The sequence below is a fragment of the Python bivittatus genome, unplaced genomic scaffold, assembly GCF_059951505.1.
Source record: "Python bivittatus isolate LINGU-HERP-01145 unplaced genomic scaffold, Pbiv_v1 ctg000700_np1212, whole genome shotgun sequence".
Classification (NCBI taxonomy): domain Eukaryota; kingdom Metazoa; phylum Chordata; class Lepidosauria; order Squamata; family Pythonidae; genus Python; species Python bivittatus.
In genome coordinates, this window is record NW_028277098.1 from 82,367,040 (window position 1) to 82,394,987 (window position 27,948).

A 27,948-nucleotide genomic window follows, 5' to 3' on the forward strand; every position below is an offset into this window, starting at 1 on the left:
GGCATAAGTCGTGCTATGTATTCTTACACAACACAACACATTACTGGACTACCAGTTCAGAGGTAAGATTTTCCCTTATATGCTTTCGTCTGCATATGGAAGCACAGTACTTTCACAACTTGCCCATTCACTCGAATGCCTCACATAGAGCAGAGATAGTTAAAAAAAAATAACCAGGAATGTTAACTCATATGAAATGAGGTAAACTTCAATTCTCTGTGGCTAGAGAAACAGCACTGGGATCCGCAGCCACTGATGGCTTGGCAAAATTTTGTTGCAAGTAATGTGGAAGATGAGGGGGTAGGTAACCTTTCGCCCTCCAGATCACAATGATTTATAACTCCAAGCGGTGAGGAATGCCTGAAGCTGTAGTTCAGAATGATCCAACAAACTTCTAATTCCCCATCTTGGAGCTGCTGGGCTGGCCTTCAGACTACAGCAGTGTTTCTCAACCTTGGGCACTTTAAGATGGGTGAACTTCAACTCCCAGAATTCCCCAGCCAGCCATGCTTGCTAGGAAATTCTGGGAGTTGAAGTCCACCCATCTTAAAGTGCCCAAGGTTGAGAAACACTGGACTATAGGAATATTTTCCACTTCTTCCACTGCTTGTTCATATTGGCCCCATGGAGATCCTTCCTATTTTCTCTACCAGGCCTGTTTTGAATCTTTGGAAGCAATCCAGCTGAAAGTATCTTCCAAGCGTAATTACAGTAACCTTCCACAGCCCTGCATTTTTTAGATGAGTTAGAATTGCTGTTCCTGACCAGTGTGCCAAGAAGTAGACTAGCTGGGTATTCCAGGAGCAGCATCCCCAATGCATCTAGAGTAGGCTTCCCCAAACTGTGAGGTGTACCTCCCTTGGGGAGGTGCAGACAAAATCCAGGGGAGGGGTGAAGAACCTTTTAGTTACATCCCCCTTTCCCAAAGGTTCCTTGTATTGTTCATTGTTCCTTTGGGTTCCTTTGGGTGTTTGGATTTTTAGGGGAGGTGTGTACATTGAGCTCACCCTAAAGGGAGATGGGATGGCAAAAAGGGTAGGAACCCCTGATCCAGAGGAGACCAGGCCATGGCGTGCCACTTACTTCCCAGGTGCTTTGAAAGAAGTCTGTATCTACTTACTTCCCTTATTCTGTCTCCTGCAAATTTGCCCAGACAACTTGAAGCTTTCTCTGTACAGTATAAGTCTTCGGCTGAGTTGCCCTTGTTTTCTGAACTGGTTTTACCTAGACGAGACTATGTCCAAGAGCGGGGCAAGCAGAAATCAACAGAGAAGCGTTCTCCGTCACTCCGTGGTGTGGAAGCAGCGCGCTTCTGTCTCTCCCGCTGGCCGCCGGCCCCCGGCCCCGTGTCAGACTAAACTAGGGAGACGACCCAGACCGACTGTTGTGAAGGGCTCGGGAGCAACACGCGGCATACACGTCGAAAGAGGGTGAGAGGGGCGGCGCGAGAAATAGGAAAGGCGTCGCGAAACCAGGGAAACTTCCCGCCGTCCGCCCTTCCAGAGGCAGGCCCCGCCTCGGCTCCTCCTCGAACGGGCTGCCTATAAGAAAGCTGAGCGCCGACACGGGGGGGGTTATAGCGGACGCATCGCGGCTGGTTTTGCTACCTGCTCGTCGCCTCCTCCGGAACGCCATGCAGCCCATTCGCCCCGCCGGCCTGCGCGCCGCGCTCCTGCTGCTGCTTGCGGTCAGCGTTGCTGCCGAATCGGTGAGTGGCGTTGCTGGGCCCTGCGAGGAGAAGGAGGGGGGCTGGGGGGGGATTGCCTGGCCTTGATTTGTAAGCCGTTCTCGCTGGCGGAATTGGGAGCGAGGGCGAAGTTGCCCTGCTGTTGGGAACGGGGCATTGGGATGAGGCTCGGTCTTCTTCGCCCTTGGTGGCATTTGTGGGTCAAGTAATGGGAAAAAGGAGATCGCCCTTTATTCCCAGCGCCACGCTGGGGGAGAGGGACCCCTGTCTAGTCCCCTCTTCTGGAGGGAGATTTACCCCTTTCTTTCCCAAATAACCCTCCGTCCAGACGCCGGAACAGCGAGAGACGCCCTTTCTTCGCAGGAAGTTAGGATAGAGGGAGAGGCGTTGCCGCCGCCACCACTTTTGGTCCCGCGTAGTAGTTTATCCTTACTGGATCCTGCGCTCGGGTCAGCGCAGCGATGGATTAACCCGCAGGTCTCTTCTCGGTCTGCTTCGCCCCCTCTGGCAACCTCCTCCTCCTCCGTCCCGTACGACCAGCGGGACGGTTTTCATCATCTCATTGACTGCCTGGTGGATTCCTGGCCTCTTTCCCCCGCCCCAAATGTTCCCAAAGTCTCCCAAGTACCAGCGCAGTTTGGCAAACAGCGTGCCGTGTTGTTGCCTTATTTAGCACTTCCTCCAGCTCATAGCTGTGGAATGAGTAACCGCTGACCCAAAGCCTGGCTCTGTTGCAATTCCCTATCGTCACACACAACCCATTAAGTGAAATTCCCAGGGCTCTGGCACATTACAGATCTGGGGTTTTCCTGTAAATCTGAAAGTGATTGCTTTGCTCCTGGCGCATTCACCCTCTTCTACTTTTTGAGAAAAGAAAGTCTCTGTTTTGCTTCTCTTTTCTCCCCACGTACCTTCAGTTATTTGTTCAGGTAGTTTGTCCTCTTGCAAACACTTTCTCCTCAACCTTTGACCTTGCCAAACACTGGTCTGCCTGTTGCTGATCTCAGTTGTATTCGCTAAAGCTTTGTGCCTCCTGAGAGGTGATGGTGGGGGATTAGTTGCAACTTACTTTATAATGTTATGCTGGAAGAAGTTCAGAAAGCTTGTGGAGCAGCATAGAGGAATAATTCAGGCTAAATTGCCTCTCAACAGCCTGTACCTAGGAAATGTTGCCCATGTTTTTAGCAACCTGAATGAGAGACATCTCTGTATTTCTAGAGGGGAGTGGTGGTGTTTATAAACCAGGGCTTGATTTTTAATCCCTTCCCTTTGGTTTATTTCAGATCTACCTGTATTACTCCTTTGCTAGTTTAGGCTGCTCCCCCTTCCCCCTTTAATAGTTTTTGTCCTGCTTCTTTTCTGGCATCTGAGCTTTTGCATATAATTGTATGGTGTTCTGTGATCTCATGCAAACTGCTTTTATTTTGCTAGATTTGGGTGTGGATTGTAGTAATCCATAGACACGAGAAGCCTATAAATATTTTAACCCTCTGGTACTTGCTGCTTACTATTCTTTGCCTGATTGTTCCTAACAATTCTGCATTTAGTTAGTGGAACCCAAACTTTCATGTCTTAGTAATGGATCTGAATAGCTTATTTTGTTTCTAAGCAGTATTTAATAGACTTTTCACCAGTGGTAAAAGTCAGCTAGCTTAAAAAATGCAAGAAGTCTTGGCCTCAAGACTCATAGGTGAATATGAGGGAATTTCAAGATAACAAAGCATTTCTGAAACTGATCACTCTCCTTTTAACCATTCTTGCAGTTTATTAAAATATCTGGTTATCATCTGGCTTTTTAGCAGGAGTCCTAAAGACTAACTCATCTTAATTTTATGGAATATTGAAATACATGGGAGGATCTCACTTGTTTTAAGTGGATCCGTGCAGAAAGATATATGAATCTGAGGGCTGATTTTAATAGGGTCTGAATATTGAATTGGTCAGGAAGTTCAGAGAATCTAGCTGCTTAGGGTTTTATAAAAGAGGGGTGGAAAAGGCTGTGGCCCTTCAGGGGGTGCTGAACTACCACGCTCAGCAGCATAACTAGTGTTGAGGGATACTGGGAGTGATAGTTCAGTAACATCTGGAATGCTATAGGTTACATACCTTTTTTTTTTTTTATAAAAGAATGTCTTATATGATTGGACATACACTGAACTAAAATTACTGTAGCCCAGCCTGTGAAACTCCTAGCATGGGAAATCTATTTAGTCATTTCTTCCCTGACCTTCTGTTTTTGTTGAAGACTCTCAGTATTCCAGGTGCCTCATGAGCTGTTTACTTGGCACATTTTAATGGAGCTCTGATTGATCTGTATGACGTGTGTTTACCCACGGTACATATCTTTGGTTTAATGCTGTCTTTTACTCTTTATTTTGCATAAACTCCTCTTAACTCTTTCTGGAAGGCATCCCAAGGACTGTAATGAAAGGGTGGTGTATGAATCACATTTTACAGTGCCGTGACAGTTGGCATTCACAAAGCCTTGCTGTGGGGAATCAGATCGAGCTTCTGTGTCGTAAGAGGCAAGGAACTAAATGCAGCATGCCAGTTTTTTTCCATCTTGGTGTTCATGCAGTGTTAATCTAATTTAAAAAAATATAAGAATCTGGCTGAGCTTATTGTTTTGAAAAGTAGCGCAGCATTATTAATGAACAAACCGGTTTGTCCTGTCCTGCTGCCATGGATCCCTCAGGCTTGTTCTTTCTACTCTTTCCCAGTTTTGTTTTCTGTCTCTCAATCAAATCAGCATTGTTAGCCTAAATATGTAGTTTTATTTCCAGTCTATAACACATGATTTGGACAGGCTGAGACACAGTACAGATGTACCCTCATTTGGCCAGTGTGATATAACTCCCTGTTCAAAGAGTGACCTGCTGTTCAAAGACTGGCCATGTTAGGAGCATCTTGTAGCTTCACAAAGTCAAAGAAGACTCTAGCTTCATTTTACTAGCATCTTTATGGTATATTTAGCAGTGAATGGCCAAATATTATATGTGTTTCTTGAGATGTTTCTGTAGTTTCTAGTCCTTGAGAATGTAGGGATGAGTGACAGAAGATAGAGCATGCCATAGAACTAAAAACATGGTTATCCTGTACCATCCAAAGCCATCAACTCATAGATGAGAGAATCTTAAAATTTCTCACAGCAGGAAACAAATTTGAAAAATGTTAAGACAAATGGATGTCTGTTTAGTTTATACAGCATATCTTAACTGGCTTCAGTCCTTGACTTCATAAGATTTCCCATATATCTATGATAGTAAACAAATTGTTTAGACATGTTTCCACTTTTTGAAGTGAGAGAAAGAACTGTATAATTAACAAATAGTGAAGATCAGGTTTCAGCAAAACAATGGGCTGATTAAGGTTGAACTGTAACACTATGTAAGAACCTGGCTTGTTAAACAGTATACCTATGAGACTATAATGTTCCAGTTCTGGGGCAAGTATTGCCTACAGTATTCTAAGCCATGGTATGAATAAGTCACAATTGGCCGAGTTCACATTATGCAAATGCAGTGGCTGGATTCACACAATACATTAAGTCAAAATCAAACAACTGCAATATGATTTTTTACATTTGTGAAGTCAGTGATTTGGTTGTAAGTGTTTGAAGGAACAACCCCCTCAGATCTTTTCAGGCATCCTTCCTGTACTGCTAGTTTATATGTGGGTTGGGGTGAAATGAGTGGGCCTAACAAACTTACTGACTTCTAGAAAACTAGTAACCATCTAGCACTCAGCTAATAATTTTATATATGTTGACTAGAGCTACCAGTTGAGGGCTGCCAAAACTGGATGGCCACTAGAGTTTAGAATCTCTTGGCTGCCATATAGTGATTGTCCAGATTTTTGTAACTTAATTTAGCTACTATCCCATCTGAATTTAATATCTAGGAGCACAAAGGTTGTATTTTGTTGATTTTGGTGGCTTTTCTAGTGGTTAATATTAATCTAGGGTTGAATGTATGTGAATGTTGTGCAAAAGTAGGGTTATTATAAAATATATTTCAGAATGTTGATACTGCATTGTTTTGGCTCAGTTTTATTGTCAACCCCGACGCCCCTAAATTGAGCTAGCTTTTTTCATATTCACTAGCAAAAGAATTAGGACCTAGTTTATACATTGTGAGACTTCAATATCAGTAAGATACTTTCTGTCCACCTGTTCACTGCCATCACTTAAAACCTGCGCTACTTCACCACTTGTCAAACACCCACTGCTCTTCTAAGCCAAATGTTCAGAATTCTTGAGTCTAAATGCACGGCTGTAGTACTGTAAAACTTTATAGCGGGCGGAATGGCATCATAGAATATTGTATAAATGGTGTTGGCTGATCTCCGCATAGGAAAATTGTTGTTCTGATTGATATGCCTTGCTCTCTTGGCCCAGCATGTCATGCTGGAAAGACTAAACATGTGGAAAGGGTATGATGTAATACAGTGGCATATTGGTATCGTCTGCAAGTTGCTACTTGAGACGGAAGACAACTGAATGGAAACATAACTCCTGTGGGGTAGAGACAACATCTTAACATCAGGCTTATGTCACATAGGAAATGGAGGAAGAAGGAGTATTGCAAAATTATTGGAAACAGACACAGGATGTATTCTTCATTAGAAACTATCTGATCTAACCTTTGTGGGTCTTACAGAGGAGGGCAAGTGTAGGAAATCCTTGTTCTGCCAACTAGCATCAAGTCAACATGCATATAGAATGTACATACAAGCATCCTGAAAACTCAGTATTTCTCTACCTCTTTGTAGCTGTTGCATTATTGTGAACTGCAGGAGGTAAATTTTCCCAAGTGATGTCTGACTTCCTAGCATTTGTTATTGACCACTTGGGAAATTGCTTAGATTTGGGATTAATACAAGCCCTCAGATGGATTCTAGCAATGATCTGCAATAAAATGTAGATCTGAGGGGACTCAAAGTTCAGCACTTCCCAATAGAGGAGAGGTAGGTTCTGCAAAATACTTCCAACAAGGATGTGTCCATAGTTACTATCTAAGACCAGATTTGAAAGCATCAGTGCTCAGCATGACAACTTAATATTAGGTTTTGCAGTCCTCTTGATATAAAGAAAACATTATGTGGTAAGCCTGTTGAACATCTTTTATTTTTTTTCTCAGTCATTTTATTAAGAATTATATTAAAAGGTAAAACTAGTACAAGAACCTAATACAAAAATACATTAATATTCTTTCTTTTCTTTTTTCTTTTTTTAAAGAAGGGCAGAAAAAAAATTCCCCCAAAAAAAGAAAGAAAGAAAAAAAAGAAAGAAAAAGAAACTTCCCCCTTCATCCATAGCAAGTATATTCAACATTAATAATTTATCACTGTCTCTTAAAATACAACCAAATACATCTTCATTCCATACCTCAGCCCATTTTCTGTAAATTCATCTCTAAATCTTCAGCTCTATTTATTAATCAGCAAAGGTCCAGTAAAAATTAACAGAAATACCTAACAACGTAAGTATATAGTCCCCCTTTCCATTCAGTCAAAATCCCCCTGATCCCTCTCTTTAGTAATCAAAATGTAATCCCAGTTAACAAACATTACAAAAAATTAAAGACTATTAAACATTACCAGAAATAGTAACCCCTTATTTATGTATCAGAAATAATAATGTAGGTATTGCAAACTAATCCATTACACCCAATTAAACATTTCCAAAAAGAACTATTCAGTCAAGAGAACCATTAAGCATCACCAGAGAGAGCAACTCATTATTTCAAATAATCAAACCAATTTTATATTTTTTTCTTTTTCCTCACAGCAATCCTTAAGTTCCATAAATAAAGTTCTAACTTCTGCTTTCTTTTATTATCCTTGTCTTTTCTCAGAGTTCTTGTCATCTTTATCCAAGTCCATTTGTAATTTCTGTGTAGTAACTACTAAATCTCTTAAATTCCCATTTAAGAGGGTAATCCACAACGCTTTTTTGATATGTTATTTGTATGTCTTTTTTAATTTTTAAATGATCATCCAATTCCATTTGTAAATCCATCTCTTTCTTACAGGTAATAATTTTTAAGTTCATCTTGAAGTCCATTTCGGTTATCTTCAAAGGGACTTGTTTCTCTTCAATAACAACTTTTGGTTCCACTATAGAGTTAAATAGCCTAAGCATTTCTTGAGCCAACTTATAAAACATTTCCTTTAGAGTAGCCATCTGGTCCCCTCTAGTGATCAACATTCAAGGTCTTGTTATCAGCTTGGAATGTAAGCAAGAGAAATATTCCCACCCAAGAGGATCTTTCTCATTAACTTCAAAGTCCTTCTTTAAATCAATTTCATCCAAGTCCTTAGCATTTTAAAAATTTTCCAAGAGCACTATAATAATCATTTTGCTGTACATTGCAAAAAATAAGGATCTTCTAAAGCTGCTATCGCGTAATTTTCTTTCTTTTTAAATGGATTGAAGAGAGACTCACCCAGTGAGTGCTAAATTTGCGGTCCCAAAGGGTTTTCAATCTTAAAGAAACAATTAAAAAAAATCTCCAAAGTAATTAAAAAGATGAGGTTTGGTTGAACCTTGAGTCTGTAAAAGGCTGCATTAACTGCTCAGAGCATGGTGAAACCTGTGACTCCCAGCTGATTGCAAGAGGCTGCAAAAACATCGGTTTCTGCCATTTACACACACAGAATAGCTGTCTGGACTACATATGGGGAATTTCATGATCTCTCTTTGATCCAGAGAGAATTGCAGCACTCTGAATCCCTCATCCAGCTGCCTTTTCAGCTGTAATGTCTCCCATGATCTGCAGAGCGGAGAAAATGTGAGACGCTAGTTCTCCATTCCTCACTGGAAGTCTGAACATCATCTTTTCTTCAGGCAGAAGCATAGAGGAGGTGGTGGTGCCAGCTTGCCGCAGAACCTACCTATGGAGGTGGAGAAGAGAGCAGAGTCTGATCATTTTCAAGCAACTGATTATTTTAGTTTAATCATTGTCTTTTTAAAGCTTTTAAAATTGCCTTTTGTACTCGAACTTAGGAGGAAGAAGCCTGGATATGTTCAATTCTGAAGAGAATGAGAAATGTTTCTTTGAAAGAAAAACCACACAGTGTCTTTCATATGCAGACATGCATTGTAGTCCTACACATATCTACTCAGAAGTAATCTTCTCTGAGTTTAATATGACTGTCTGGTAAGAGGTTATCGAAATGTAGCTGTGATGTATAAATTTCACATAATTCTCCACATTCTGATATCACTGCAATATGTTGAGTTTAACAGAAGCTAGTTTTAAGCTTTTGTAATACCAACCCTTTTAAAATGTGTTCCTGTGTAATGGCAGATGGAATAAAACTAATGAATTAATACAATGCTTTCAGCCATACTTTATCTCATGGCTTGGTTGAGTAAACAATAATGGTTATATTCACACATAGCAAACTATGTTATGGCCTCATGTGAAATTAGCCAATATGGAGACTTGGTGGCTAGAGCAGAAATACAGATGTTGGCATGACTGGGTACCAATGAGAAGAGAGATCATGTTGTTCTTTCACATATATCTATAAAAAGACAATGTGTGTTGAGTGGACTGCTGCTTAGTGAAACTGTAAATGCTAACGCTCAACATTTTTCTTGGAATAGTTAGCAATGGCAGGTCTTATAGTTCACTTAAACTTCTAAGAATGTCAAGTTGTTTAGAAAGCTTGATTTGGTAGGTATAGTGAGTATGAGAAGAAATGTTCTTTTCAGAAGCAAGTAGCCCTGATTCAACTTCATTTGTGTTGCAATCCTAACATATAATCATAAACACTAAATATGTAAATATGTTAAGTTTTTTGTCTTTTCTTCATTATCTATTTCAGAGATTCCCATCTCCTTTTTATTATATTTGTTTCAAGCCTCATGCTGCTCTATCTGCCTATCTAATTAAAGGCATCTTGGATGTCATTCAACATTGTTTGGCATTCTTGGTCTCATCTTTATATTCTGGAAATAGGCATATATATGTCAACCTCTTATCTGCCCCTCATACCTCATTTCCACTTCCTATTGGCAAAGCATTACTAATGTTAATACTCCTGTTTGTAGTACAGTATATGCCACTTGATGGAGTTACATAAGCAGAAGGATAAGTCCCTCTTCCAAGGAGTTCACAGTCTATATCAATCTTCCCCACCTGGTTCTTTCTAAATGGGAAATCATGATCATTAAGTAAGCATAGCTTATGGAAACTCCTTGTCTTTGGGGAAGCAAACACACATTTATTGTAATGACTGCTTAAAACTCCTTGGCTGAAGTGGTCATTTGCTGTTCCTTAATCAACATTCTGCAGCTGGCCAAATGCTAATACTCAAGTATTTCATTTAATTACTTAACAGATTTTGCTCTTAGCCTTGCGTTAGGCAAAATTAATGGTGGGGGGAGAGGGGGATGCACACTGATTATCTGGTACAATTAACTCTGGACTCACAAAATGGGGAACTGATGTTCACCACAGCAGGTATCCTGAGCCTTCCTGAGAACCTATGAATTAATGGTTAGCCTTTCCAATCCAACCTTGTAGTGCAATTCAGCAAAGATTTTTACTTGCCAACCTCTCTTTTCTGAATATAGTGAAGATTCAATGGGTTGTATGCTGAAATTTACAAAAATTAAGTATGTTGTGGACATCATTAGTATATATCTATTTATGACATATAGAAGTTATGTGTACTGTTTGATTCTTGAGATGGATTTTAATTAAACTAAAAGGAAGAATCTCAATGTCACTACAGAAAAAGGAATTGAATCTAATCAGAGGACTTGGAGGAGCTGTTGTTTTTTGTGGGGGCAGGAAAAACAATCTTTCTTTTAAGAATATTGGAATCCTTTGGGTAAGATAAAACTTCTAGGATTTTCAGAAAAGTATGCAGAGAAGTATTTGGCCATCTTGCCTGATCTAGAAAGTTAAGCAGGGTCAGGCCAGGTTAATATTTGGATATAAGTGCACTGGAAGATTAATGCTGTAGACCAGACTATGAAGGCAAAAAGTGTCCTGGAAGAAGGAAGTGACAAACTATTCTTGTGTCCTGCCAAGAAAACTGTACTGGATGTATCTGTGTAAACACCGGAGGTTGAACTTGACTCCAAAGTGACTTAACTTTTTTTTAATGGAAGGAGTTAGTTATTTTTGTGGCCATGTCATCTTAAAAGTGTCCTTTGAGAACTTGATTCCTGGTGACTGTGGACATATTCTCTAATTTTCTAGCCTTTGCCGCCTTCTGGGATGTTTTTTCAACTTCTCAAATTGAAATTTAGGGCCCTGGGATTTTTGGTGGTTGCCATCCAAACATTAAACAAGTCCAACCCCGCTTAACTTTTCAAGATCCCCCCAAATTGGATACATGCTGTTTTTGAGTCAATCTTGATTTAAAGTGTTCATGTGAGCAAAGGAAGAAAAAAATTGTCTTTCTTGGCCTGAACGTAACTTCTTCTGCTACTACTGATACATCTATTTGCCTAATTAAATATCTTTTTTTTTTTTAAGGAATGGGATGGGATGGGCAATAGTCCAGATCATACTGAACTGCAACTCTGATCACATTGAGCCATGGTGAAGAATTCTGGGAACTATAGTTGAAGAACCACACAGTTTCCCAACCTAACCCTAACCTTTTAAAGTCATGAACTAGATTGGAATTACTGAATGTAATGTCTTCATGTATTTAAACTTTGCTTATTTCCTAGGGGTGGGAAGGGAGGACTTATATCAGTCTAAACTGAATGATTCCGCAAAGCAGAACTAACCATAAAGGTCACAGGCTGTATCTTAATTAGTTGCAAATTAAGAGGCTATGCTAATCTTCATGCATCCTGATTAGATTAAAACAGCATAGACATCATGCAAGAATTTAGCTGTACAAACAAGCCTAGATTATCATCAAAGTATATCTGAACACAGACTAACTAGGTCTTAAATATCTCAGATTTAACAAGTAGAGTGCCAGACACTTAAACAATTAAACCAAACTTTCTTGACACTGAAAAGTTTGTTTGATCTGGCAAACTTTGAAAAAGGTAGTTAAAAACATTGACTAAGCATGGAGGTAGAATGTGCTTGGAAAAGTTTATGTTAACCTCAAAGTAGCTATCGTTCAAAAGCTACTTGGTAGGTAGTGTATACTCAGAACGGCAGATCCAAGGCTACATGTTTCTGAGTACCGGTTATTGACATTTTGTGCTCATGACCTAATGGCATTTGGTTGGCCACTCTGGACAACACGTTGCAGAGCTGCATAAATGTTTTGTTCTGTTCCAGCAGGGTAGTTCTTAACGCTTGTAATTTTCTGCAATTTAGAATGGGTTCTTCTGTACCTTGTTTGATACCTTGGATATCAAGATATATACTTGGCTGGGTCCAAGTATACTTGTTCTCTGATATGAGAAATGGATGTAAACTCTTTCTCTCTTATTTAGCATGATGTTGGACTACTTATACTGAGCGAATGGTCTCATGAGCACTACTTTATTTACCTAAACAACTGTCTTTAGATAATTTAAGTAGACAATTCCACCTTTTTGTTCTGTTAACACACATGTTCTGTTAACTGACACATTCAAAATGAGTCCAAGCGCTCTCTGGAAAAGGCTCTAATGCTGGGAAAGGTGGAAGGAAAGAGAAGAAGAGCATGACTAGTTATAGTGGCAGTGGGTGCAATGTTGGAAGACCTGAAAGACCAGGTTAGGGACAGATCACCATGGAGGAAGTCTATCTATGTAGACACTAGGAGTCTAAAACAACTTGAAGGCATATAATCCAAGTGCCCCACCTCTCTGAGTGCTTAGGACAGTGTTGTCCAAACTTGGCCACTTTAAGATGAGTGGACTTCAACTCCCGGAATGCTGGCTGGGGAATTCTGGGAGTTGAAGTCCACTCAAAGTGGCCAAGTTTGGACAACATTGGCTTAGGATGAGGTCCCATTCAAAAGTGACCTTATTTTAAAATGTAGTTTGTATTCTTACTAGTTGGAGGGGAGGGGGAGGTCTTGCACAACAAGACCTTTTGTTTAATACGTAACAAGAGTTGAAACAGTGCACGACCGTAACTTCATCAGAGTCTGCTGATAGGAGGATTCTCTAAACTTCCTTAGAAGCGTGGAGTCATTAGACTGAAGTGATACTTCTCCTTTCTGCTCAGCTGTTCCTGTCGTAAGACTTAACCTTTTACCACTTTACCCAATCCCTTAGCAAAGGCTTTTTTGAAGGAATTTTAGGAGTCAGAGCAGATGTAAAGATTACACATTTTCCAAATGGTCAGCAAATCTCAAGCAGCATTTTTGTAAACTGGGGACTTGAAAATCTGATGAGCTGCAGAGCACAAGATTTACTTTGGCTGAGGCACCCTCTGGACCACGTAGGCTGCCAAGTGGTTATGTGGTAACTGCATGAGGGGAGAGGCAATGGGAGTGTCAGGTTTGCCCTTAGGGGCTGCCGTTAGAGTTCTCTCAATAAGGTTCTGTCCAAACAACACGGTCTGTTAAGCCATGTTAGGTAAATCTAGTGAGCTTAATGCTATTGTAAAGCTGCCCTAAAGCTTGTTGTTGTAGTCTAATGCATCTTGAAGACCTCTAGGGCGAGAGAATATTAGTAGCTAAACTTGTACCCTGCTAGTTTTGGAAGTAGTTAGACCAGTATTTCTCAACCTTGGCAACTTTAAGCTGTCTGGACTTCAACTCCCAGAATTCCCCACCCAGCATGCTAGCTGGGGAATTCTGAGAGTTGAAGTTCACACAGTTTAAAGTTGCCAAGGTTGAGAAATACTGAGTTAGGTGGAAGGGTTGCTATAGTCCCTCATATATTTTTTTTACTGTTGGAATGAAGTTGTGGTAGCCAGATGTAGCATCTGGCTCTAAATTTTAGTCCTCGGTTAACCTTTTCTGTATTCTGCCATTGTCAGGACAGTGGCTGGGGACACATATCATGCCGAGCCATGTTACAAACTAAAGGATTTGGCTGAACCAGAGACAATACATTGCTTGAGAAACATTTGTGCTTTGTGCAAGAAATAGGGCAATGCTTTAGATGAGACTTATGGACTGCCTTGTGTGCTCCCATGAGGACCTTCCTGCCCTTGCTCCACGTAATACATTTATTGGCAAGCAAAGTATCTTTAGTGGGAAGATTGACTACCATTGATCTTCTGTCTCAGGACTCTTTGATAAGCTAAATTTCTTTAAAAGAGTTTTGAAAATCAGTCAGGTACAGTAAGGGTAAATACATACTTTCTATGGAATTAAATCCCTTCTAGAGTTACAGGGCATTTTAATAGTTTTTGCCATTTGTGTATGTAGGTAGAGAAATTTTTGCCCTTGAAATCTAGGTTAACTGACATAGAATTATCAGTAGCTTAACCAAAAGGAAATTAGATATGATCTTGCTTTATAAGCTTAGATGAAGCAAGTTTTGTATTAGGAATGATGAACATTGTAGCTAAACATTTGCATCATTGCTGGCAGATGCATTAGAATTGCAAGTTATTTGCACAATGCAGCATTGTCCTTGCACATTTGGCCTGACATAGTGCACATAAGTTGCTAAATCTGAAGTCCATTTAACAGTATGAAATATACTTGGTCTTGTATCAAGATACCAGCAAGCTCATATATTGCCCTAAGTCCTAAAGTGATTTGTGCATCTAATCACTTGTGGCTTATTCAACAAATCATAAATAAGCATACTAGGGCTTAGCATGATATATGCTATACTTCTAGAATAGTGTTACCCTACAAGTTGAAATGGAAAACTTCTTAATTATAAGGAACAGAAAATGAATAATTTTCTCACCACTCTTATATAATCCTGTGTGGGACTTTGTAATTCTTTTTGTTGGTTTCTTCTGCTATTAGCTATTGTGTTGTTCATAGAACTTTTGAAAATAAAACATGAACACTGTGGGCCATGCTAACTATAAAGGTGGGAATGACATTTGGAGAGTGTCAGGTTAGTGAAGATTGTCTTAAATTTGTAGTCATTTTGGTTTATCTCATAATTCTTGGCCTATTTACAATAATTAAATGTACATAGTGATAATGTTCGTCTGGCATTCCCACTTGTTGCTACGAAGATGTTCAACACCTAGAAAAAATGGAGAACATAATACTTAACAGTAATAATTATTATAATAATTATTGTTATTTGGAAATTGCAGTAAACAAAGAGTATAGGTACAGGAAAAGCCTTCCAGCATGGCTCAGTTGCTGAGTTGTTTTTACATGAATAAGAGGGCTGCTTCTCTTTGCAGTAGAGCCTCTGATTCAAGGAGTGGAAGGAATTCATTTTGCATTTCTTCCATGCCACCTTTCACACTTGTTAATTTTCTGCTCAAGGGAGCTGCAGGAAGAAGAGAAGAGGAATGGGTAGTAATCTCTCCTCCTCCCTTACGCCAGCAGAAATATTTGCTCATAGCATCTCTGCATCCAACCTGTATGTCCCTTGAATGCGTGAAAATTACAAAGGAACTGACACAAGTATGTCTTTATCGGGGCTTTTCTGCCATTTTAATCCAATCTTGCACAATCTTGTTCCATTCACCGACAGATTGGATTAAAAATGGCAGAGAACTCCTGATAAAAAAGAGAATACTTAGCAAGATAGAAGAAACTGGAAGATACTTGTCCGCCCATTGTGTTAAGGGCTGCTGTGGTCTGTGTTTGGTTTTTCTGCTTTCTCTACTAGTCCTGTTCTACTCAGTCCTGGGAAATTGAACAAATGTGGCCAAGCTATATTATTGCCCACCTAAGTAAACATACAATTTACAAAAGAGTGTGCGTGTGAGATTACGGAGTGGTTTGTGTGACAGTGTCTGGGAGGGGGCAGGGTGTTTCAGATTTAATAGGATCCAATCCTTCTCCACCTCCTATCTGAGTCAGAAGGGAATCAAGAACTAGCATGTTTGAAAAATCAAGACTGGCAAGATTCACAGTGCCATTAAAGTCAATGTTTTACTGACTTGAGAATTGCCTTTAAACCCACCTGTCATATATACCTGCCACACCCCACCAGAGCTTTTTGCATCTTCGTTTGGCTACTATTAGGCAAGATTATGGACAAAGCAATTCCCCACGAAAGAAGCAAACTAATTTACCTCTGTTTGTCCCCTCAGCAGCTTTCCTAAAAATGTATTTTCACTTGAAACTGGTCAGATAAAAGTTGTATAAATTTGTCTTATACATTTTTCTGTTTGGGATAGTTTCTGAAAAAATAAAAGGCCAGGAATGTACCCCTGATAAAACAGTTTTATTTTTACTGTATGTACTTCGGCAGGCTGCAAATGGTTAATGATAAATTGACACCTCATTTCTCAAGTTTCTTGACTCGGAACTTTGGTCTTGATGATATCCACTCAATTGCTTTGGCCATTTTACTTTCCTTGCTATGTACACACTAGTAGAAGTAGGATAGGCTCTGAAGTTTAACTGTCTGTCTTACCGGAAACAGCAGAAAATGTGTCATTTATAGTAGGAAATTCTGAACATTGGATTGTTGGCTTTTGACAAGCCTTGGATAAATAGATTTGAAGGTTTCAGTCATAGACTTTCTCTTGCTAAAGCCACAAATAAGATTCTCCTAGAATCTGACTGTCTTCAGGATGCTACACAAATGGGTGTTCTGAATTAGCACCAAGTCAGTCTGAAAAACAACAAACTGGTTATCAAACTGAAATTCTTAAGCAGAGCCCAGACACCTCAAGTCACGAAAAAGAAGCGATTGTTAGGTTTGCTGGCCTTCCTGAGAGCCATGTCTATAAACAAAAGTTTACTCTCTGCATTGATTATATTTTTATGAATTATTGGGCATATTAATTGTACAGTCAGTTATTAAGATTGTAAATATTTATGTCTTTCTGCAGTTGCATTTGTGACTAGCAGCTCCAAGGCATGCTTCTGTGCCTGCACACATTTGTGGCTGGTAGCTGAGAAGTAAATCTTTCAGCGATTTGTAGGTTAGAAAATCTGCTTCTCCGCCCCTCTGCTCCTCCCAATGCTGTTTACTAATCTCACTTGGCACTCAGTATGGGTAAAAGCTGCTTAATGCTCAGAAAATACACTGCAACTAGATTAAATGTAGAAATGACAGACTCTTGTAGCTAAAAGATTCAGCTGGAGAGTGGATTAAGAGCCAGGCTCAAGGAGACTGTCAGAGCTACAAGAAATCCTTTTCAGTCAAAAACCTTTCTGGCACATGTATTGTGCTGAAATAATGGAGAGGCACCAAAAACCAAAGCCAACATCTATATACCATGCTAGCCTTATGTTCTGAAACCAAGTAGGGCTTTAAGGGACAATCAGGTCATAGCCAGCGAGTCAAGTAGACCATCCCTGCTCTTCTTCATAAGAATGTGAAAGCTGTGAAGAAATTGGAAAGTATAGGAACTCACTTCTTATCTAGCTTTTATTCAATATATATCTAGTGGACCATACTTCTGGTAGAGAAAAACTGTCCTGCTTTTTTCTTTTTTGGTAAAATGGAAGTTCCTTATGTCCCACTCAACTGATCACTGACAGAGAATCTAATGGATCCCATATAAAATTGCCAGCTTATTCTACAAAAAGGAAAACTGGCAAATCTGGAGGGCTTTGTCCAGGCAAAGTATATCATTTGAAACTTAGGGCTCCTACAGAAGAATAGCAATGTTTGCATATCAGCCCATTTTTTCTTTGAGTTGAATATTAAGAGAATCATATAGTTCTCTGGTAGGAAAGGTAGCAAAGTTTAAAGAGGAAAAAACACAGCCTTGTAGAATGTTAAACTTACTTGCTCAGGTTGAAAAGTGGCAAGTAAATCAAGCTGATTACATATATACTGCCAATTTTTAAGAAAAGATTTTCTGGATGGTTTACAGATAAAATGTATAAAAAGAGTAAACTTTTTAATGCTGAAACTGAGGGGGGGAAAGCAAGACTCTAATATATATCAGAAAAGATACCCAATATGTTTGTCGTTTTTTAAACATTAAGGTGGAGTAGATGAGCCCAATTTAAATATTAGATGTATATCCCACCTTGCTGGGAAAGATTGAAGGCAAAAGGAGAAGAGGATGGCAGAGGATGAGATGGTTAGATAGCATCACTGAAGCAATGAGCATGAAACTGAGCAAACTCAGGGAGGCAGTGAAGGACAGGAAGGCCTGGCGCAATATGGTTCATGGGGTCACGAAGAGTCGGACACGACTTAACGACTAAACAACAAATATCCCACCTTTCATTTGGGAACTCAAGGTGGCACATATATTTTGCTCTCCTATTTTTCCCTCAACAACCAAACCTGTAAGGTAGGTGGGGCTGAGAGAATGAGTGACTGAGCCAGAGTCACCTGGTGAGCTTCTGGGTCTCCCTCCTCCTAGTCAAATACCTTGACCACTCTACCATAGTGGCTTTCAAATTCCTGAGCACACAGAATTGCTTAATTAAAACTCTGTATATGGAGTGCGTTATGGAGAAAGAGCATGGTCTATTCATAGGAAGTTTGTTAAAATTTAGTATTACTCATATAAAGTACATTGCCTAATGCTCTTTATGCCTCAGCCCTGTGGTTCTAAGTGAATCAGATGCCCTGCTTCAACTGAAAGAACTTTGTGTTCACATGTGTAATTTGATTATTCAGTTGACCCTTTGTCTGGGTTTCTTGGCATAATAAAAAGTAAGGTTTTTTTGAGTTGAGTTCAACTCTTGGTGATTTCATGGACATGCCATGGCTCTTTGCTGGATGTGTGTATCAAAATCTGCAAGATGGCAGAGACAGCATTGTGATAATCATCTTCTAGATTTTGGCACCACACACATGGATAGCTGGACACTTGTGGACATGTCCATGTACTAAAGCATTGAACCACAAACTAATCAAACAGGCCAGATTCACGCACTATGATAAGATAAGGTTAAAACTAAACAGCCTAGTATGTTGTATGAATATAGCCATTAGGGCTTTCATTGATCTGATTAAGTATGTTGCACAATCCTGGTCAATATGAAGTAGGGCAAGATACAGTATGTGTACTGTGGGATAAGAGGAAGGACTCCTTGAAAGCTAACATGAGATCAAGAATATGCAGTGTGGCAAAAAAGCAAAGAAATATGGCTGCCTTAATAAGGCAGATCATGCTTTCCTTGGGAGCTGTGACTGGGGCCTCCATCCAGGTGATGAAGATGCCTGACTTCAGTCAAGACTGAATGACTAGACTCAAGTTCTTTCCAACTGTTTGGGGTTCCTGTGATTGGTGATCTGTAATTAAATATCCTAGACAGCCTTTCAACATTATGTTAAACAATCTGATTGATGTCTCAGTATCTTAATGTATCCTTTACAACTTGGACTTTCATATTTACAGAGAAGATGAGCTTTTCAGTAAAGAGGTATTGAAAGTTTGACTACTTCTTCTTTTAATGTACCTTTTTGAAAGTGGATTTTCAGCACTTACTACACCCACAATAAAAGCTCAAAAGAGGCTGAAAGTTATGCCCATTTATTTAAAATCACTCCAGGTGTTGATGAAAGATCTCATTAGCTGCAAGATCATGCACCCAATTAAGTATTTTTATTCAATGTATCAAATATAAGAAGGAAAAAGAATATTACTAAAACATGTTCTATTCCAATATTTATATCTTTCTTTAAAAAAAAAAGGCATGAGTGTTCTACATATAGACTATATAGATAGATAGCTTGGTGTTGATGATCTTAAAAATTTGAGAAACACATTATTCTGAATGAAATCTTTGATTACATGAAATGCCCCATTTTACCACTAAAATCCATCTATATTCTTTTCAGTTAAATTCCTGTAATAACTAATTAGAATCCAGGTGATTATATATGTCTCTCCCTTGACCTTGCTTATCCTCTGATAATACACGCACCACTTATTGTTTTCAACTCTTTTCTGGTAGTAAGTTCTGTTTAGTCTTTTCAAATCTCTTATCAGCAACAGAATGACTGTTGAAGGAAAGTTGCATTGATGATTCAATAAAGTGAATGCAGTCTTGAGTTGGCATATAGGTGTGTCCCTTATGTCTGTCCTGCAAAGGGGACAAAAGCGAGTCACAGTATGTGAGATCATGAGTGACATACACAAACAGTTCCTCATACCCCTGGCATCAGAAGCCAAAACTTGCTAGCAAAACACATCCTGTTTGCAGAGTTCTGATCATACGAGATTTATAGAAAGCCTCTAGATCCTGCAGCTTGGCATATTGCCATACTTTGGGTTTTTTGTTTTTTTGTTTTTTAATTTTTGAAGCCATTTGGCAGCCTCTGGAAGAGGTACTGAGCTTGTATCGGGAACTATGATCTACTAATTCTCAAAGCTGTAATTTGACACACAAGCATTGCAAAAGGACATTCTAATGGATGGTACAGCTTTTTGGGATGCGGGTAGGAATCTGAAAGGACATTCTAGTCCCCAGTTGTTCGCTTCCCATTCTGCACACTGCAAGTTCTTGCTGCTGCTAAATCAGTGGATTAGGTTATAGCTGCCTCAAACTCTGATACCACTGTTCAGGTAGATGAAGGTCTTGCTTTCACAAGCAAGACCACAAGTTATCAAAGTTGCAGAACTATCCATCGATTCTAGAATGGAGTTGCCTGCAGTTTTAAATTGTGATGTCCTAGTCACTGTGCTATCCAAGGTTCAGTGATCTACAGCAGGAAGCTGGCTTATCTCGTAGCTCTGTAATACAGGTCCCCTCTGGTTCCTTGAAGGCAGAAGGCAAATGGGCTGTGATAAAATCACGTAGTTTGATATCTGAACCTTGGCAAAGTCACTTTGGCTTTTATGTATTGTAAAGCAGCTTATCTGTTGTTGCCATGCTAGTACCATATCTGTGGCTGTTATTAGGCCTCAGCATTGAAGCCTTCCCCCCACCCCAAAGGCCAGTTACTGAGTTTGCTTTATGAATTGTAATGTTCTTGATGTAACACTTAATTCAAGTGAGTTAGTATTTATTTCAAAGTAACCCCTTTGATCCTCTGTCAGCAGAATTTTCAGACTGAGGTGCAAACAAATCTATCAGTTTTAACTTGAATAATAGTCCCATTTAAAAAGTGCTACTATTATATTAAAAGTAAAGGTCTCCGAAAAGCAAATAATTTTACTTTAAATATAGCTGGCTTGGGACATTAGCATTCACAGTCTGGGGAAAGAAGTTCACTTGACCGACTAGGAGTATAGAACTAAAATGAAAATTGGTTGCACGATGTTGGGGGAAAAAGTGGGTTGTTGGCAGTAAGAGAAGTCAATCCATAACATTACAGTATAGCAAATGTTATTTCCAACCTTAGAATTAACTATGGAGGAAAGGTAGCACAAGTACAAGAAGGGCAGCAGATAAAACCAGTACGTCCTCTCCTGCTAGGTCTGGGTTTTGAAAAATTTAGGTCCTGTTTCTAAGTGATGACCTGACAATCCCATTTTAAAACCTTGTCAACAAAGAGTTTGTATGGCATGAATGTTGCACACCATACATTGCTAATTAGTTATGCTACTAATCTCATCCCCAGTACTATTTTCTGCAAGGGTACCAATGTTTCTTTTTTCCTATAAATCTTCATCAATACACAGCTATCAAATACTCATAGAATTTGGTTTTGTTCTGAGTCAACAAATCAGGCTGTTAAAGTTACCATTTTGAACCTCTCCTTGTGTTGCAAACTGTGTGTTTAGCCATTGGTTCTCAAATGTTCATTTCTGATTCTCCTCTCTCTTTAGGTGAGAGAAACTGAGATTATGGACCCACAACTGAACATAGAGGAATTTGCATCTGGTGACTTGCCAGATGATGAAGATGCAAGGTCGGATTTAACAATTGATTATGACGGTTATGAGGTTTCAGGTTCAGGAGATGAAGAAGGTAGGTCTTGCTCAGAACTATCTCATGGTCAAATTCATATTGTGGTGTTTTTTTTTTGCTAACTATGTATCAATGGGAATGGTGCTTCAGCATGTGGTAGACCATAGTTAATAAAACTGAGGTTACATTTCCATTCAGTCTTACTGTAGTGCTGTTTACTTTGCTGAATATAATTTGTCTGAAAGATTTAAGATGATAGTATTGAATTTCTTGGCTTTGACCTGGAAATGTATCTATGCAAAATGGTCTCTAAGCTGGGTGGAGTTGAGGGCTATTGGAGGACTTATTGCTTCATATTTTCTGAATATCTAAATGTAACCCACCCGGTTCACATATTTAACTTGTAATACTTCCAAGTGCCCTTGCTTTCCACATGCCTAACATTGGGAGAGTCCTGCATTGTCTGAATTTTCTAAATCACCCTTCAAGGAAACTTGTTATCTTCTGTTTCAATTGAATACACTTTTTAACACTCTTTTTGGGGGCATGGTTTTTGACACTCTATTGTAATATCACTGTTTTTCGAAAAGGCTTTTTTCTCCTTCTCTGTTTTTACTTTCTGTTTGTAACTAGCCCATAATCTGGTTTTGGTTGTTCCCAAATTCTCAACACAAACTCCATGCAACAATTCATTGCCCTCATGTACATGGTGTTCTCAAGAAAAACAAGCTCTGAAACTAGCACACTACAAGTTGAGACAAATCCGGTGGTTAACGTGAGCCAAGGACTCATACCAACCTCAAGAAATGGGTGTTTTAAAAAATAGCAGTTCCTCTGAAAGGCAAACCAAACTATATTCTGAATGACTTGTAATTCAGGTCTTTGTAACTGGTTGCAAGATCTAGTGAGACAGAAGTAGTGATAGAGGAATGTGCATGATCTGATGCAAACTGTAACCAAAGAACTTGAGATCAAGGTAATGATTGTTTGAAATGCTGCATTTTATAGTTCGGATTTTAGTAAGGATGAAATATTATGTTTCCTTTCCTATAGGCTATACGGATATGGAGGATACATTGTCTTCTGCCACCAATAGTTCTGTGGTAGGTATTCCCATTTGAAATTTAGCCTCTGAAGTAGCTGTTCATTTGGTTTTCTACCTATCACAATGAATGATACACAGAAAATGAGAAGTGCTGTGATAGATCTATGTATCCTTAGCTGCATTAATAGCAGCAGCATGTTCAAATCATGGGAGGTAATAATTCACTTTTACCCTGCACTGTTAGATTATATTTGGAGTACTGTGTCTAGTTCTGGGCCCTACACTTGAAAAGGAACATGGAGAAGCTAGAGCAGGGTCAAAGGAGAGCTATCTGAGTCATAAGGGGTTGGAAACCAAACCCTGTGAGGAAAGTTAAAGGAGATGGCATGTTTCATTTACAGAAGAAAAACCTGAAAGCAGTTTACAAATGTATAAAGAAAGGTCGGTCCCATGCAAGAGGAGGCAGCTTGGTTCTCTGCTAAAATGAAGGGCAGGGCAAGGGCCAATGTATTGAAATTAAAGAATGGAAATCTACATGGATTATTTGGAAAAACGTCCTGACAGAAAATGTAGTTAAGCAATAGAACAGTCTGCCTAGAACAGTAGTGAACTTCTCTGGGGCTGCTGTTGGATAGCCATGGTTTAATGCATTATTTTTCAAAGTTGGCAACTTTAAGATGTTTAGACTTCAACTCTGAGAATTCCCCCGCCAGCATGTTGGCTGGGAAGTTCTAGAAATTGAAGTCCACATATCTTAAAGTTGCCAACTTTGAAATACGCTGGTTTAGTGGATTCCGACACTAATGCAGTTGGTTTAGATGACCTGTAAGGCATACATTCTGGGATTCTATGGTTCATATCTGTGTATACTGCAGACTTCTGAATCTCTCCCACTCTTAAAATTTAAAAAAAAAAGTGTGGAGGGCCAATGATTTGCATTGTACAGGAAAATGGTACAGTAGAAACCTTGGTAGTATTACTGATGTCCACAGATATTGCATGACACTTGTTACATGCCTACTAATTCCAGTGTGGAGCTGTTTTTTACTCACTGATTTTTGGGTCAGCCTCAGTATACTGCCTCCAGATGTGTGCTCACCCCTAATATGAACACTTGGGGTAAGGGGGGAGAACTGAAGTCTCTGCTCAACAGCACCATTTTCATATTGCACTATTGCCCTCAATTGTACATTAAAGGTAGGATTCATGTTCTTCTCTTTACCAGGTTTCCATGGACAACTATATTCCTGACTTCAAAAAAGATACCAAGGATGAAAGTGAACCAGCTGTGATAGACAATGAGATTATTGTTCCTAAAAAAACACTTCCTGAAGGAGAAGACCTGTCCAACAAGATCTCAATGGCCAGCACAGCCACTGGGAGCATCTTTGAGAGAACAGAAGTGCTTGCAGGTAACCACCGTTTTGATGGATGGATAAACTTGTCTCTCCATGACAAAGGAAGAGATCATGCTTTCTGAAGCAAAGCTTTTTATCAAGATTGTCATATACAGATGCAAGATGCAATATTGCAATGCTAGTTTTAATCTTTTAAAAAACTAGAATTATTTGGTCAGTGGTTTAAAATTACTTTTTCCCAGCCTGGAGCTCTTCAGCTATGCTGAACTTCAGCTTCCTTAATTCCCAGTCTCCATAGCTATTCTTTTAATAAACAGTATGTGTATGAGTAGTTAGCACATTTAAGAACAGCTCTAAGAAATTTGGTGCTTAAACCAGAAGGGACATGTTTGATTATCAGATGATTTTAGTTTTGATTACATTCAAGTAAAGTTTTTTTCCTCCACTATTGATGACCCATGAACTTCACAAGGTACAGAAATGAGTTTATTGATGGAATTGCAGTGTGACTGGAAGCTTGTATCAGCAGGATTAGCTGCTCTGTTACCTCCAGGAAAGCTACTGTATCTGCATAGTGGCTTATATTGATTGGTTTTGGATACATGAACTGTACTCTGGAAGTAGGAGTACAAGTGATGCATACAAGTCATAGGCAGTTCATGTCCATACATAAGAGAACATGCAGCCCTCTTGACTGGTGGATGGAGGTTTTGGAATACTGAAGTTGTGGCCATATCCTCCATTTCCTCCTGATGCCAGGATAATTCTGGAAGACATGACTTGCAGTATAATGACCGTACAGACAGTAACCCAGTGTCTTTCCCCAGCCCCCAATATTTAATATGATTTGCTGAATGGCTATGGAAGTGATTGCACCTAGTTCTTAAGGCTAGATGAAGAAAGATTTTTCATTTCCTGTCTTGACTAGAAGCTTTCCAGTATCACTGTCCAGGCATCCATTGTTCAGCCAGAAGTGTTATGGTAGCTTTGCTGCCTTTATTTGTTTTCTTTTAGGGTAAACTCCAGTTTTATATCAGTAGATGATATTTATTCAGAGTCTGAGTCAAACCTAAAGCAGAATAGAAAGTGGTTCCCAGTAGCTTTTTCCAAATCAGCAGTGGGAAAGTTAGACAGAAATTGCACGACAGGACAGAAGCTGGATGTAAATGCAGAGCTTTTCAAGTTTCCAGGGCACTTATTCCACCTTCACCTTTCTCTTTCTCTCTTTTCCCCATCTCCTCCCACTTCAGCTCTTATTGCAGGTGGAGCAGTTGGCCTCTTGTTCGCTGTCTTCCTGATCCTCCTCCTCATCTACCGCATGAAGAAGAAGGATGAGGGTAGTTATGACCTTGGCAAGAAGCCCATCTACAAGAAAGCTCCCACAAATGAATTCTACGCCTAAGGCTCGCCACTGTTTTATATACCAACTTGGGAGGCAGAAATAGACTTTGTAAAAAAAAATTAAAAAAAAAAAAGCATTTGGACCATGGACAAAAGGCTCTGAAACAAATACTCTTTTGGATCTAATGTCAAACTGTTGTTTTTTTTTAAAAAAACCCTCCTTTCTGACCCTTCCCACTAACTAGTAAGGATATAAAATAAATAAAAAAAGCAGAATCCTAGGATGGGGAAGGGAAACCCACGTGGAGTAGTATGTGCTTTAATATGCAAAGGAAATTTGCTGAGTTTTATATTTGGGTGAAGGGGGTTGTGTATGAAACTCTTGCATTTGGTTGCAGTTCTTCAGCTTACCTTGTTTTACAGAAGGTGTCAAGAGGGCTGCCCCATAGCCAGCTTAGGGATCACAAAAAATGTGACCAGCCACTGTCATTTTTTTTCTTAAATAAAGAACTTATTTATGAAAGTTCCTACACTACGTACACCGTAAATTAGCCTGGGTCACGAGCAAATTGTTTAGTAACTCTGCCTGTTTGGGTCTTGCTGAGAAAAGTGGCTGTATGTAAAGAAGCGTTTTCTTCTTTGGAGAGAAGGAACTCAGTCACCTACAAAAGCAAATTATTAGAGGAATATCATGTCTTCCATTTTGTAATAGGGTACTTTTAGTGAAGAGGATTTCACTAAAAATGTCAATAGCCTGCCTATACAAACTCATAAAAATACTGCTTAATAATAAAACTTTTTATAGTCATTCATAAAGATTTCACTTGTAATTCGTCCCTTCCTATTGCCGGTCATCGGTCTATCAAGGTAGCACTTCAGATCAATGATTGTACAACCTGGGAATGTTTCAGCTTTCTACATTCATATCATAGGTGATACTAAACAAGTGAGAAGAAAATATTTATGTATTTTTTCCAAAATAAAAGCAAAGATGTGTTTGTTTTTAATAGAACTATTTATAGTTTCCAAGATGGCTGCTCTGTTTTGGGTAACTTCTTTTTTTATATGTAAAACACTAATATAATGAAGCTCCTAATGATTGTGAAAACTATTTAAGCTTTATTCTGTGTATGATATATCCTAGATGCAATAATCTCTGCTTAGAATTAATATCTGTGTGGAAAATTGGTTTTCTTTGAAATAAGTGTAATGGGAGGGGAAGGTTTTTTAGCTTTGTAATATATTATTGTTACTATAGAGCTATATTTTTTCAGTAAAGTGCACAGTTTTTATAAAAATACCAGAAGGAGTTTATGCAGTCTTTCTGCATGGGTGATGAGGTTACTTTCTCTGATTTGTGGAGATTTGTTTTGTTTTTAATACCATCCTATTCTGAGTGGAGTAACAACTTCACAGAGCCACGAATGGCAACTGAGTATTTCAGTTAGATGAACTGAGATCTCGTTTTTGCCCTTGGCTTCACTGCTTGGTCAGTTGGTAACTGGGTATGATTCCTTGCTTTGGGGGTGGTGGGGCTGATTTACAAAGATAACTCAGCTAACACACAACACAGTCTGGAAGCACATGGTGCGAATACTTCCTTCTCTTGGCAACTTGGTCCTTTCATGAAAACAACCAAGACATTATAATGCTAGAGCAAGCTTTTGTTCCATTTTAGAACCTTGGCGGATGCTCTTGGCTTTCAGAGTTCTGAATGGGCATATAGCTATTTCTCCTCTAAGGAATCAAGATGCTGATTATACTTGATGAAAAATGTCTTGGGGAGATTTGTGATCCATCCATAGCGAGCCAGGACGGAGAGAAGATTTTGAACAGTCTGCCTCTTCTCTACCAGATTGGAGTGAAGTGTGAAATTGCTGCAGTTGAGCTGGGTTTCAGGTAGAGGATGTAGCTTGGTAAAGATGCTAGTACTACAACTTTATACATCCTATGCAATCAGTTGAAGGATCATGCAAACTGCTGCTTCAGGACAATGACATATGAGATCATGCTGTATATTTTTATCTAAGTTGTTTACCTGGAAAACCCATGTCAATTCAAAAATTCTTTTAAGGACTTCAGTGGATTTTGGTGGGATCAGATTGTATCAATTGTGTGTGTGTGTGTGTGTGTGTGTGTGTGTTTTTGTAGACAGTTGCTTGTACAGCAGGAGCTGTGAATCTTATGTTTAACTTACTTAGCAGGAGCCAAAGGGAAACAGCCTGAGTCATATAAGTCCTGACATAATCTTGATCTTTTCCTAATTTTGCATCCTTTCAGTTGCACCTTTTAAAATCCTGACATGATCTTATGCTTCCATTCGTAGACCTCATGTTACCAGAACTGGCCTGGGCAAGGTTCTGTACCAGGGTTTATCCATAGTTGCATAAGAATTGTTCTCTCTTTTCTGCTCTTGGCAGTACATTCATGCTATGATTTTTATCATGGCCTTATGGGACCGCTAAGATGAACATATGGGTAAAGTTAAGATTATGCCAAGGGTTTTGTTTCAGCAATAACTTCTTTTTTTTTTTTAACTGAGTCAGCTTCGGGAACTACTTTTTGGGGTAGGAGGTGAGGTAGAGTATATAAACACTTTTTCAATTAGTATTGCTTGAAAAATAGGGGTCCCATGTCTGCCTTTGGTTGCTTGAATATTTCTTGTATATTTACTTTTGCTTTGCTGTCACTGATTTGATAAAATAAACTGGTACTTTATAAAA

At 39.3% G+C, this 27,948-nt stretch overlaps 1 protein-coding gene across 1 annotated transcript; it reads left to right on the forward strand.

Annotated features, from left to right (window-relative positions):
* The first annotated feature begins 1,552 nt into the window (after window positions 1-1,552).
* On the forward strand, window positions 1,553-27,948 carry SDC4 (syndecan 4). Its single transcript, XM_088153525.1, has 5 exons — window positions 1,553-1,708; window positions 21,400-21,541; window positions 22,535-22,584; window positions 23,752-23,938; window positions 25,135-27,948. The coding sequence occupies exons 1-5, from the start codon at window positions 1,634-1,636 to the stop codon at window positions 25,284-25,286; spliced, it is 606 nt and encodes a 201-aa protein (XP_088009651.1). The 5' UTR covers window positions 1,553-1,633; the 3' UTR covers window positions 25,287-27,948.

Bases quoted from the DNA above. Each gene is read 5' to 3' on its own strand.
- SDC4 (XM_088153525.1), top strand. From the start codon at position 1,634: ATGCAGCCCATTCGCCCCGCCGGCCTGCGCGCCGCGCTCCTGCTGCTG. The intron at 1,709-21,399 runs GTGAGTGGCGTT...CTCTCTCTTTAG, and splicing joins TCAGCGTTGCTGCCGAATCG to GTGAGAGAAACTGAGATTAT. The intron at 22,585-23,751 runs GTAGGTATTCCC...TCTCTTTACCAG, and splicing joins CTGCCACCAATAGTTCTGTG to GTTTCCATGGACAACTATAT.